The sequence below is a fragment of the Urocitellus parryii genome, chromosome 4 (assembly GCF_045843805.1).
Source record: "Urocitellus parryii isolate mUroPar1 chromosome 4, mUroPar1.hap1, whole genome shotgun sequence".
NCBI classification, from domain to species: Eukaryota; Metazoa; Chordata; class Mammalia; order Rodentia; family Sciuridae; genus Urocitellus; species Urocitellus parryii.
In genome coordinates this window covers 203,691,365-203,703,667 of record NC_135534.1, presented here as the reverse complement: position 1 = coordinate 203,703,667, position 12,303 = coordinate 203,691,365, and the positions used below count along the sequence as shown (strand labels likewise).

The window sequence follows — 12,303 nt, the reverse complement described above, 5'->3', positions numbered from 1 at the left end:
ACCACTGAGCTCCCGCCCGTGTTTGTAGTCTTCGCGGTGCGTGTGCTTGCCCAGGCGGGCTCTGGTCCGTGAGCAAGAGTGCTGTGCCTGTCCCAGGCTCTGCCCTAGTACTTCTTGCTCGGAACACACCCTTAGGAGATGGCCACGGCTGTGCTCCAAAGCCTTCACAGCCGTCTGCCATCTGCAATGTTGAACTGGGCCAGAGAGCAGTGGTCCATTTGCACCATGCCACTCCCTGGCTACATTAATGACCAGGGGACTGTCACACTGCTAACACAGCTGCTTTTATAAGCAGCATCCCCTGGTGGCGGCAAGTGAGAATTGATAGTTTATACACTTGTTTAACATTTCCGAAGAAAGTGTTAATTCTGCAACAATTTTTAAAAGGTGATTTTTAAAGAGACTTGGCAGGGAAAATCCTGTTGTTGATATTTCATGACCTGGGAGAATTCCCTAATATATTTATTGAGTTGGGGAAAAAAACCTTCTTATGAAAAAAAAAAAAGAAAAATGTTCAGAAAATCCTGTTAGCATTACTCATATTTTGGTCACGGGACCATGGGTCATTTTTGTTTCCTTTTAGTTTCCAAAATGTCTAATGAATACAGTATACTTCTGTAACCACAGGAAACTGTTGGGAAATGACGCACAGGTCTGGGGGGGCGGAGGAGGACGGCTGTGGGCATGGGGCAGTGGGAGGCTAGGTCGGTCCGGCACCCTGGTGGCTCTGCCTGGTGGCCCCAGACTCACCTCGCGTTCCAGGCACACAACACACTCGGAGGCCTGCGGCTGCAGCTCAGCAGGGGGCGCTGATGGTCTCACTGGCTCAGGAGGCTCCTGGGGGTGTGTGGGGGACTCCAGGGCCCCGAGGACCTCTCCCTTGGGTGGTTCCAGCTCTGGGGAGACCAGAGGGACAGGCTGAGCCAGGGGGTCATCCCAGGTGCTCCCAACCCCTAGGGGTGCCCCTGGCCCTGGCTGCCCACAAGTGTGTGACCTGGGGTGAGCTGGGGCTGTTGTGATCTCTGAGCTGGGGATGGGCTCCCCACCATGCCCTCTTATTCCTCCTCTCTAAGCCTCGTCCCCTGTTTCCCCATCTGTGAAACAGGAGTGAGTTTCTGCCTGGCTACCTCATGACGATACCAGGCATGGCCACCGTGCTTAACAGGGCCACTCATCCTAACTCAGCCACTCTGCAGCAGAGATGAGAAATCTGAGGCTCAGAGGGAACACCGCTTGCTGGGAGCCACAGTGCCACCTTGTGGTGGAGCGCAGAACAGAGGCCCTTGGTTAGGGGCTGAGCTTTGAACTACCAGGCTGCCCAGGAGACAGCATGGGCTGCTGCCCATCAGGAGACGGGAGGAGCAGGAAGCAGACGAGAGGCCCCCAAAGCTGCTTCTCTGCTCTTCCCCCCACCCTCAAACCAGCAGAGCTTCCAGCTGCTCACTCTGCTCCGAGCCAGCCCCTGCCAGGGCCAATCAGCCAGCCACTCATACGGTTGGGGCTCTGTTAGGAGAAGCCCTGGAGAAGGCCCTGGGGTCAGTACCTGGCTGTATCCTGGCCTTGGCCAGCAGCTCCTGGACTCTCTGTAGGATCTCATGCTGCAGGCCAGCTTCTGAGACGCCAATCTGCGGCAGTTCAGAAAAGAGCAGACTGTGACTGGGGCTGAGCAGGAGCCTGCTCTGCTGGGGGGAGCTGCCTGCGAGGCCCCGGCCCACAGGGAGCCTCTGGTACCTTTGGTTGGAATGTGGCAGACCAGGCTCGGGGTCAGCATCAGGCAGTGCCCAGACAACTGTGAAGGTGACTGGCTCAGGTCTAGGGGCACTGATCAGTGTGGCAGGGGGAGAAACTGTGGCCCCAAAGGACACCAAGACTAGTAACAGCTACAGCTCATCAAATACTGTCCAGTGCTAGGGATCACACCAACGATGTCACTTGCATAACCAGGTGACAGGGAGAGAAGCCACAGTTGAGCCAAGCTGCAGAGAGGCAGCTGTGCCTGGCCACACAGTCCCTGGGCCCAGGACCCTTCAGTGCCATCTCGTCCTCTGTCTGCAGGAGAGACAGGACACAGAGTGGAAGAGAGCAGGGACTCGGGGCCAGACCACCTGAGGTCAAGCCCTAAGCTTGCTCAGGGGGCTCAGTTTCCCCATCTGAAGTTGCCGAGGACGGTGGCACCTGTCTCAGGGGCTGCCAGGAGAGCGAGTCATCAAATTCGGATCTGCAGACTATCAGAGCCTTGCCTGGGAAATGCAAGCGTCCACTAGGAAGGCGGCAGCAGCCATGGGGTCATTCTATTTTAAGCAGCACGTGGGCTAACTGGACATACAGAGCTTGACTCACACCCAGAACTTGGCTGGGGCTCAGGCAGTGCTGTGGCCATGGCTGTGAAGCCAAGGGGCAGGGTAGGGGCTGGACCAGACCACCCCCAAGGACATGTGTTGACACTACAGAGCACACATAGGTGGCTGGGGACAGATGGGGTAGGCATGAGGTCATCTGGACACAAGGAAGCCCTGGGCCCTTTAAGCATGACTGGCCCTACCACACTGAATGAAAAGCAATCAGCCCTGGCCTCTGACCTCCTCAGGGGCCGCTGCACCCACCTTGGCCAGGTCCCCAGGGCTCATGCGGCTCAGCATGTCCAGTGAGATGCGGTGGTGGGCGAAGATGGGCAGGTAGTGCTCGGCAGAGAGCTGCACCAGCAGGGCCACCAGCTGGCGCTCCATGCCTTCCTCCTGCAAGACACACCCGAGCAAGGCCAGGGTGCCCACATGGAGAGAGGGAGAGCCACTCCGTCTGTCAACTTGAGGTAGTGAGCGACTTAAATGTCCACTGCAGTGGAACTGTTAAAATACACCAGGGTTCACCGCACACAGGACACCACGGAGCCTGGGGCGATGGGGCGGCTCTGCGCGTGGGCGGGAGAGCTGTCCGTCCCAGCTGCCAAAACCGTGGGTACCGGGCTTTTATTATGTATTTTATTATGTATTTAAAAAGTGTGCGGGGCTGGGGCTCAGCAGTGGAGCGCTCGCCCAGCACGTGCGAGGCCCTGGTTCGATCCTCAGCACCACATAAAAATAAGTAAATAAAGGTATTGTGTCCAACTACAACTAAAAAATAAATATGAAAAAGTGTGTGTGCGCCTGTGCGCGTGAGAGAGAGGAGGGAGAGGAGAGAGGAGGGAGAGACCTCGGTCTGTCCTGCCCCTGCGGGGCTCGTGGTCTCGCCTGCAGGACGGTGTCGGGCACCCTGTTTTCTCCCTCTCCAGAGTGAACAGACTCTCACTCTCATTTCTGTTTCTAAAGGGTCCTGGCACACGAGGGTCACCAGAAAAATGAACTGAATTAAACTGGAGTGACCAGCACCAGGGCAGGGCTGAGGCTCTGCGGCTCCTCTGGGAGGATCCCTGCTAGGTGTTCTTACCTGCAGCTTCAAGGACAAGGGCTTCTGGTTCAGAAGTCGCTGATACTGGATGAGCCAGTAATTTTCCTGCTTGGTCTCACTTTTGGCTTCTAACTCCGTCTGCCAAGAATGGAAACAGTCAATGTTAGTTACAAACCAGGCGTCGTGGCCCCTGCCTGTAATCTCAGCAACTTGGGAGGCCAAGGCAGGAGGATCACAAGTTTGAGGCCAGTCTGGGCAACTTAAGGAGACCCCATCTCAAAATACAAAAAGGGCTGGGATGTGGCTCAGTGGTGGAGCACCCCTGGGCTCAATTCCCAGTACTGGAAAAAGAAGGAGCAGGGGTGGGGATGGAGGTGAGGAGGAGGAAGAAGAAGAAGAAAAAAAAAACGTGTGGGCTGGAGATGTGGCTCAGCGGTAGCGCGCTCGCCTGGCATGCGTGTGGCCCGGGTTCGATCCTCAGCGCCACATACCAACAAAGATGTTGTGTCCGCCGAGAACTAAAAAAAAATAAATATTAAAAAAATTCTCTCTTCTCTCTCTCTCTCTCTCCTCTCACTCTCTCTTAAAAAAATAAAAAATAAAAAAAAAAAAGAAAACTATTAGATCTCTAAATCATTTATGTCCATAAGATTTCCTTTTAAAAAAAAAAAAAAAAAAAAAAAAAAAAAAAAAAACGTGTAATGACAATGACAGTTGTGAACTGCGTTCCTCTGGGCAGATGGTGGCACCTGGTAGTTCACAAAGGGCTGTCCCATCACTTGTCCCACCATTTAACCCACTGAAACCAAGAAGGCTGGAAGCCTTGCCTTTCCCAGCTGTGGCCAGGGATGATTCTGGAGAAGGAAGGTGACAGATGCTTGATGCCTCACACCTGCGCCTGAGCCCCCTGCCACCTGGTCCCACACTCTGCCACTGCCTCTGGAGAGATGCCCTCTTATCTGCTGGTGGGAGAGCAGGCCTATGCAGCCCTCTCTGTCCCCAGAGAGCCCAGACTGCCCGGGCACCAGGCAGGGCACAGGCTCCTTAGGACACTCCAGTTTCTGAGGAGGGCTTCGCCGTGGGGCAAGTCTGAAGACTCAGGAACGTGCCAGGGGCGGTGCCCTCCCGGTGCCTTGTGATACCCATCATCAGTGCTGTTCTGGGCCAGCGCTGCTCTAGGTGAGGAGCAGTGAGTCACACCAATGCCCTCCACAGGGACAGCCCCAGCCGTGGCCTTTCTAGAGCACTGTGCGCTGGAAGATTCTACTTCACAGGAAGGAAGCTGAAGCCCCGCCGGACAGGGATCCCCTGCGCTCAGGGCCTGGAGGCTGCAGCCACCCTTGGGAGTGGCTCCACACGGGCCTCTCCCCACACACTTGGGCCTCATGTCCCGGGCAGGCCTTCCTGGGCCTTGCCAAGCTGTCCCCGGCCCTCCCTGGCTGAGGGCGTACCTCCATCCTACACCTGTGGCCCTGAGTGCTCTGCTGGGTGGTGCTGCCCCCTCCCTGGAGAGGCCCCAGGGCTGCGAGAACAGAAGCACCAGGCCACAGCATATGGCTGGCACTGCACGCTGCCGGGCCACCTGTCATACATGCACACGGTGTGGGCGGTGGTGGTGAGGCCTCACAAGCAGCAGGCTGCGTCTGATTGGCACAAACACGCCACCTGGGCTTTTGCTGGGCTTTTGCTGGGCTCTGGAAGGAGACGGTCTCACTCTTCCCGATCTGCACAGGCGGGGCCCAGAATGGAGCTGGTGCTTTCTCAGTGACTCGGCAAAACTGGGTCTTTTTCAGTCCCAGCTGGTGGGCCTGGCTTCTGTCCTCACTGCCCAGGTGCCCACGGGGTCTGCAGGAGATAGCCACTGTGGGCCCCGCCACCCCGACAGGCCTCAGAATCAAAGCCATCTGTGCAGAGGGTCTGGCCTCCTGCCCAAAGCTTATTCAGCCACCCGCCCTGGATGTGGGGTGTCCTCTCCCGGAGGCCATCCTCATGCTGTCCCCAAAGCCTTAGCTACAGGGCTGGGGCTGGGGCTCCATGGCAGAGCGCTCACCTAGCCTGCAGGAGGCACTGGGTTCGGTCCTCAGCACCACATAAAAATAAATAAAATAAAGTTATTACAAGTAAAAAAAATACATATAAAGATGTTACTTTAGAAAAAAGTCCTTAGCTACAAAGACACTCAGAGACCATTGTTGACAAAGACTAAAAAACTGGTTAATAGAAGCCTGATCAAATGACAGCTTGTCCCAGTGCAGCCGCGAACGGAACGCAGTGGGTACTTGAATGACGTGAAGGCAGGCTGGGTATTTTGTTTTTTATATTTTTAGTTGTATTTGGACACGATATCTTCACTTATTTATTTCCGTGTGGTGCTGAGGATCGAACCCAGGGCCTTGCCGCGGAGCCCCCGCCCCAGCCCCGGCTGGTCATTTTGAGAAGGGGTCTCTACACAGCCCAGACCGGTCAGCTCCTAGGTTCAAGCGAGCCTCTCATCTCAGCCTCCCAAGGAGCTGGGACTCAGGTACACGCGGCCCCAACATGGGCCCCTAGAAATGTGCGTCAGGAGCTGGAGTCCACATCCAGGCACCAGAAGGCTGCTCCTCTGTCCTTCCCGCCTTCCTTCTACGGGGGCCTTTACCCGAGCAATGAGAGTGTTTAGAGACGCAGCTCACATGTGGGAGAGGACAGCCATGTGTGGGGGAGGACACTGTGTGTGGGGGAGGACATCCATGAGTGGGAGAGGACACCGTGTGTGGGGGAGGACACCGTGTGTGGGGGAGGACAGCCATGTGTGGGAGAGGACACCGTGTGTGTGGGGGAGGACAGCCATGAGTGGGAGAGGACACCGTGTGTGGGGGAGGACAGCCATGAATGGGGGAGGACACTGTGTGTGTGGGGGAGGACAGCCATGAGTGGGAGAGGACACCGTGTGTGGGGGAGGACAGCCATGAATGGGGGAGGACACTGTGTGTGGGAGGACAGCCATGTGTGGGAGAGGACACTGTGTGTGGAGGACAGCCATGGGTAGGGGAGGACAGCCATGGGTAGGGGAGGACAGCCATGAGTGGGGGAGGACACCATGTGTGGGAGAGGACACCGTGTGTGGGAGGACAGCCATGTGTGGGGGAGGACACTGTGTGTGGGGGAGGACAGCCATGAGTGGGAGAGGACACCGTAGGTGGGAGAAGACCCCTGCTGGACTGAGGCCAAGCACATACCAGGATCTCGCGGAGCTCCTCCTCCCGTTGCTTCTTCTCTTTGAGCAGCTGCTGCAGCAGGGAGCTCAGTGCCCGGCGCTGCCCCGAGACCACTTCCTGCAACACAAGTCGGCCCCTGAGCTGCCCAAGCGAGTGCCCAGTGCCAGGGCCGGGTGCGCTGCACTGTTGTCACTCGTTCTCAGCTCAGTTTGAGGCTCTGCCCGATGCCTCTCGGTGAGTTGGGGACACAGCCAAGAGGCCCCTCTGCCCTGCGTCCCAGTCCCCTTCCTCCCAATCCCCCGTCTCCCCTCCTGAGCTTCAGCCAGGCATGGGACCCCAGTGACTGATGGCGATGAGTGGGAAGAAACATCCAACAAAAAATGACGGGCCACCGGCCTCGCTGACCACAGAGCACGGGCAGAAGCAGGGCGGGGAGGGTGGGCGGGGAACGCCACGTGAGGAAGGCTGCCACGTGGAGGCACATGCAAACCGGAGCCGTGTCGTGTCCCTGCCACTCGTCCTCTTACCCCTGGGAGCCCCAGGGGAGCCCTGGCAGTGGGGGCCCCTCCAGCAGGGACAAGGGCACCGCCAAGCGTGGTGGGACAGTTCCTGAGTGACCCCAGCCCCTCATCTCTGAAGCTCACAAAGGGCCTTCTCTGCCTCACCCTTCTCTGATGGCCAGTGACAGAGACTGGCCCTGAGTGACTGCTTCCACCTTGGGGTGGGTAGAAAGGGAGGCCCAGGGTGGGCAGTGACGTGCCCAAGGTCACACCGTACCTCTGGACAGGGCTGAGGGCAGGACTCCAGGTCCCAGCATCCTCACTGTGAGCCCTCCACTGAGTACGACGGGGACAATGACAGATGCAGGCTCTGTCTGGGAGCCGGCATGGGCACATATCCTCACAGGCCACCCCTCCAGCCCCTTAGTGAGCACCTGGGGAGTCTGGGGTCCAGAGAGGGGAAAGCACAGCCCTCCTCTCCACATGCCAAGCCACACGGCAGGTCCCAGCTGTCCAGTCCAGACTGCTGTCCGCCCCCCCCCCCCCCGCTGCCCTCTCGCCTGAGTGACAGGACACCCAGGTTGGCACACACAGATGCTGCCTACAGACAATGGCACAGAAATAGCTGGTCATCTTCTCCAGACATCCATGGGACACCAAAAAGTCCCTTCTGCAGAGGCCCAGGGAGTGGGACCAGTGGCCCAGAAGCATGGCTTAAGGACACACCCTCTCCCAGTAAAGGAAACGCAGAGCGGCGGCGATGAAGCCCTCCTTCCTCTGACCCTCCTGCCTAGCACCAGCCCCACTGGCCTGGCCCGAGCTGGACCTCCTGGGGCTGGGGCTTGGTCCCACTCCCCTGTGCTGATGAGCAGTGGCCACGGGCCAGCCGGGAGGGAGCGCTGGGAGCCTGGCTGGGCTGGGGAGGGAGGATGGTAGGCAGGGATCCCTACGTACCTGCAGTGCCTCTGTGTCCAGGGATTTCCTCTTTAACTCCAGCTGTGTCAGCTGCAATAACTCAGTTTCTATTAACCTAATCTAGACAGAAGACGAGACAGGGGGTTTTATTTGCGTTAACCGTGGTTCTATTTTACGTTGCCGACCTCTGATGGCCAGATGGGGCCTCAGAAACCCTTCTAGGGGAGGCTGGGGGCTCTGGAAGAAGGGGACCTGAGGGCCTTGGAATCTCACCAACAGCACGGAGGGCAAACAGGATCCGCTTGCCACAGCTCTGCTGCCTTGTTACATGGACATGCTGTCTGAGTCCAGGAGTCCAGCACAAGGCCTACTGCAGAGCCGACACCCAGTAAAGAAGTGTGGGATAAAGAAGGGCTTCCTTCAGAGCCGGGGAGAGTAGGAACAGACGCACAGTCCCCTGAGCAGACTTTCTTGCTTCTTCCCCATGGCAGAGGGCCTCAGAAGGGAAGGAAGAACTAACGGTGGCAGCTGACCATGGAGCATCCACTGAGTGCAAGCCTGCTGTGCTTTATCTGCATCATTCATTTTTTTTTTCTTTTTGCAGAGCTGGGGATAGAACCCAGGGCCCAATAGCGGTGAGGCGAGCCCTCTCCCACTGAGCCACATCCCTGTCCCTCTCTGCATCATTTAATTAGTTGTTCTCTGCTTGTTCGGATATATTATGTCTCCATTTTACAGACAAGAAAAAATTGAGGCTCAGAAGGTTACGTAACTTGCCCAAGGAACAAAGCAGGTAAGTGAGAGCACTTTCCCTGGGATGCCTGCTCCAAGCTGAAGAGCTGGCCTGGGGGGTCACAGCCACCCACCTACACTGAGCACGTCTGGGGTCAGGTCCCACAGTAGTGGCTTTACCCTGTGCCTATGACCCTCTGACCCCACTAACCCCTGGTCAGAGGAATGAGCTTCATTTCCGGCAATGTGGGGTTGAAATTAAATAGGGAAATTAAAAAGGTTAGGTTGGTTTTGGCCAAAGAGGAAAGAAATAGAAAGAAAAATAAACCATGCAGAAAGGTGAGGTTCGAGTGTGCTGAACAGGATGTGATGAGCGTCCCATGGCCTGCAAGCTCCTCCTCCAGCCCAGCCCCATTCCAGAGCATGCCACAGAGCCACAGCCCTGGGCTTGCCCAGGGCCACTCTGCAGAGCAGAGCAGAGCCTGGGTGGGAGTACAGTCCCCTCCTGCCAGGCCCAGGCCTCTCCCCAGCTCGAGGCTCCTGGTGACCCACCGAATCCCCCGGCTGGGAAATCCAGTCTTCCTAGGGGAGCCCTGAGCTGCTGTCAGTCTGCCTGTGCTGGCGGGTCTGCGAGGAAGAGGAGGGCCCCAGGCACAGGCCTCTTGTGAGCCTGCAAGTGGGGGCCTCACACCTCGTCCTGTGACCTGCAGCCCTGCTCAGCAGCCTCCAGGTGGCTCTGAAAGCTGAGGGCAGGTCTAGGATGGAGTGCCCGCCAGCACCCACCTGGTTCCTGATCTGCCGGTGCATCAGGTCCTTCTTCACCTGGAGGGCCTCAAAGGCAGCCTTCTGCATGGCGCTCTGCAAAACAGATGGCGCTGGGGCTGCTTAGCACAGCGGTGGTGCTGCTCTCCCAGGGCCATCCGGGGAGTAAATCTGCATACAGTTCCTGGGCACATGATTTCTACATTTCTCAGGGAGAGACTGAAATACACATTCACCTTTTCATCCAAGTTTTTAAAATCCTAACGTTAAGGGCTTCCCATGGGCTGGTACCCTGCTCTGTGCTCTTCCTGCACCTTGCACCGATTTCTACAGCAGTGGCTGGCCTGCGAGCCTCTGTGGCCGGGCCGTGGGGACGAGCCAAGTCTGCTGAGCTCCTGAGCCCCTCCTTAACCAGAGGCAGATGTCTGCCCTGGGAACAAGACCCTCCTCAGCCCTGTCTCACAAACATCAGGTCACGCTATTAGGAAAACGAAGAGACTGGGTTAGAGAGAAAGGGGGAAGGGAAGGTGGCCTGGAGGGGAAGGGAGAGCGCGGGCTACAGGGAAATACTGCAGACCGCAGGGCCCACGGTGGTGGGTGGGTGGTGCTCCGTCTGCTCTGGGCCCAGCTAAGGAGGGGAACTGCAGTAGCTGGGAGAGTGAAGGGGGCGGGTCTCACCACGCTGTCCTGAGGGCTCCATGGACACCATTACCTCTCACCCTATGAGGCCTTAGGATGAGCCCAGTATACAGGATGGTGGGGGACGGGGGAGGTGCCCCAGGGAGGGGGTGCTTCTTTAGATTCGGTGACCAGAAGACCATGTTCCAGAGGCCTCTCCCTGCCCTCTGGACATCTCCAAGGTCACAGAGTCTCCTGTATTACACACTGTCCGGCTTAGGGGACCTGGGCATCCCTGTCACCTCTGCCCTCATGCCCCAAGCCAGGGCTCACCTCCTGCAGGATCTGGCTGATGGCTTTGTTCTGATCCATCTGCTGCCATGACAGGATCTGCTGGAACCGCTCATCCATTTCGGCCATGCTGCCAGAAAGACAGCACATTTGTTAACTCTGAACATTTCCTGAGTACCTATTATGTGCACACACCTTGGAGGAGATGAGATACCATTCATTCACAGACCAATACCCATGGAGTCCCTGCTGGGGCCATGCCCCTGGCTGGGCACACACAGTTTGTCCAAACTGCATGGTCCCAGAAGGGAGGTGCTGGAGCCAGGAGCTGGCAGAGAATCTCCCAGGTCCTCTCACCCCTCCAGTCAAGCAGTCCCCTCCATGATGCCCCTGCAATGGACACCTGGGCTCTGCCCAACCACTCCTACAGGTAGAGAGCTTCCAACCTCCCAGCAGGCCACTCCACAGGGAAAGCATCCTTCCTGGACACTGTTGCCCTGGCCATCTGCTCTCAGCTCCCCGGAACATGGCTGGTGATTCTGGCACAAAACCTGCAACCGCACATACGCCCTGGCCTCCATGCAGTCTTGGTTTTGAGTTATTGATTAGACCCTGAAGTGGGGGACTGTATGCTCATCAAATCCTCTAACCAATCTGCGAGTAGCTACTAGGAATTTCTGATGATAAATTTTCAGGAAGGGACCAAGACTCCTCAGGTAGGAGGAATCTTGTACTCCCGAACCATGTCACACATCCAGAAAGGAGGGAGGTTCCTGCATCTGCAGGGACACAGGGATGGTTGGCACAGGCAAGGCCGAGGAGGGTGGTGAGTGAGTCAGGGCAGCAGGGGCTGCTGAGCACCCTCTGAGCTCTTCTCACCCGGGCACCTTTGGAACCTTTGACAAGCCCACAGGGCTATGGTGAGCTTGGTGACCCAGACCCAGAGGGACCAGCAACACAGACAGCCCCATCACTCTCCCCCTCCAGCACGTCCCATGAGCCCTAGGCCAGCCCAGTCCAGAGCGCGTGCTGCCTGCTGCCAGCCTCCAGTCCTGGCCTGCCACCTGCTGGCTTGTTCCCTGCATTAGTCTCTTGGAACCTGAGCTTTGACTGTAAAATGGGACTAATAAAAATACAGTCCCTCACAGATAAGCTAATGCCATCAGTCACTGAGCCTCTGGCTTGGCACAGGGACAGTGCATAAGAAATGGGTGTGACTGTTATTCCTGTATCACCGCCCAACCCTGAATCATGGGGTCCAGCTATAAAAGTCAGGAAGGCCGGTCACCACTTGTGCTGGACAGCATGGCCAAAGCTGGGGCAGCCCAGGGCAGGGGATCCAGTGCCCAGCTCTCTGCTGTGTCCTGGGCCCTGCACCAGCTCCCCCGAGGCCCTGGCCTGGGAATGCTCTTCCTCCCCTTACCTGGAACAGGCCTGCTGGACCAGGCTCTGCCTCTGAGACTCGTAGGCCATCTGGATGAGCCGGTTCTTACAGCTCTCAGTCAGCATCTGCTGCATGGCGGCTGTGGACAGAGGGGTAAGGGGTGTGCTGAGGGAGGGTAGCTACCCTTGGGGACACCGGTAGGAATGAAGCTGCAAGAGGACAGGACTTGAGGCACCACCTACTGATGTGCCTGATAGTCACTATAAAAATTGTTTCTCTCAGGGCTGGGGGTGTAGCTCTGTGGTAGAGCATTTGCCTAGCATGCCTGAGACCCTGGTCCATCCCCAGTACCCTCAAGAAAAGAAGTTTCTTTCTATTTATTTATTTATTTATTTATTTATTTTTGGCTGGTTCTCAAAAACAGGGAAGCCAGCCCTGTGGAAGGCTCATTGGGTCCAGGTGTGATCCCATCTGGCTCTCCTAATGACCCTATGAGATTGCCAGGTCATAGCATTTTCCC

At 57.1% G+C, this 12,303-nt stretch overlaps 1 protein-coding gene across 5 annotated transcripts in view; it reads right to left on the bottom strand.

The window, feature by feature from the left end:
- The window catches only part of Lrsam1 (leucine rich repeat and sterile alpha motif containing 1), a 34,349-nt gene that overhangs the window by 1,059 nt on the left and 20,987 nt on the right, over nucleotides 1–12,303 (bottom strand). For all 5 annotated transcript variants that reach the window (XM_026386530.2, XM_026386531.2, XM_026386535.2 and 2 more), the window contains 9 exons: nucleotides 11,823–11,922; nucleotides 10,442–10,529; nucleotides 9,512–9,586; nucleotides 8,036–8,116; nucleotides 6,603–6,698; nucleotides 3,424–3,522; nucleotides 2,604–2,735; nucleotides 1,544–1,625; nucleotides 751–896 (listed from right to left, as the gene is read on the bottom strand). In XM_026386530.2, the coding sequence (XP_026242315.1) occupies nucleotides 751–896; nucleotides 1,544–1,625; nucleotides 2,604–2,735; nucleotides 3,424–3,522; nucleotides 6,603–6,698; nucleotides 8,036–8,116; nucleotides 9,512–9,586; nucleotides 10,442–10,529; nucleotides 11,823–11,922 (899 nt within the window). The remainder of the gene's footprint in view (nucleotides 1–750; nucleotides 897–1,543; nucleotides 1,626–2,603; nucleotides 2,736–3,423; nucleotides 3,523–6,602; nucleotides 6,699–8,035; nucleotides 8,117–9,511; nucleotides 9,587–10,441; nucleotides 10,530–11,822; nucleotides 11,923–12,303) is intronic.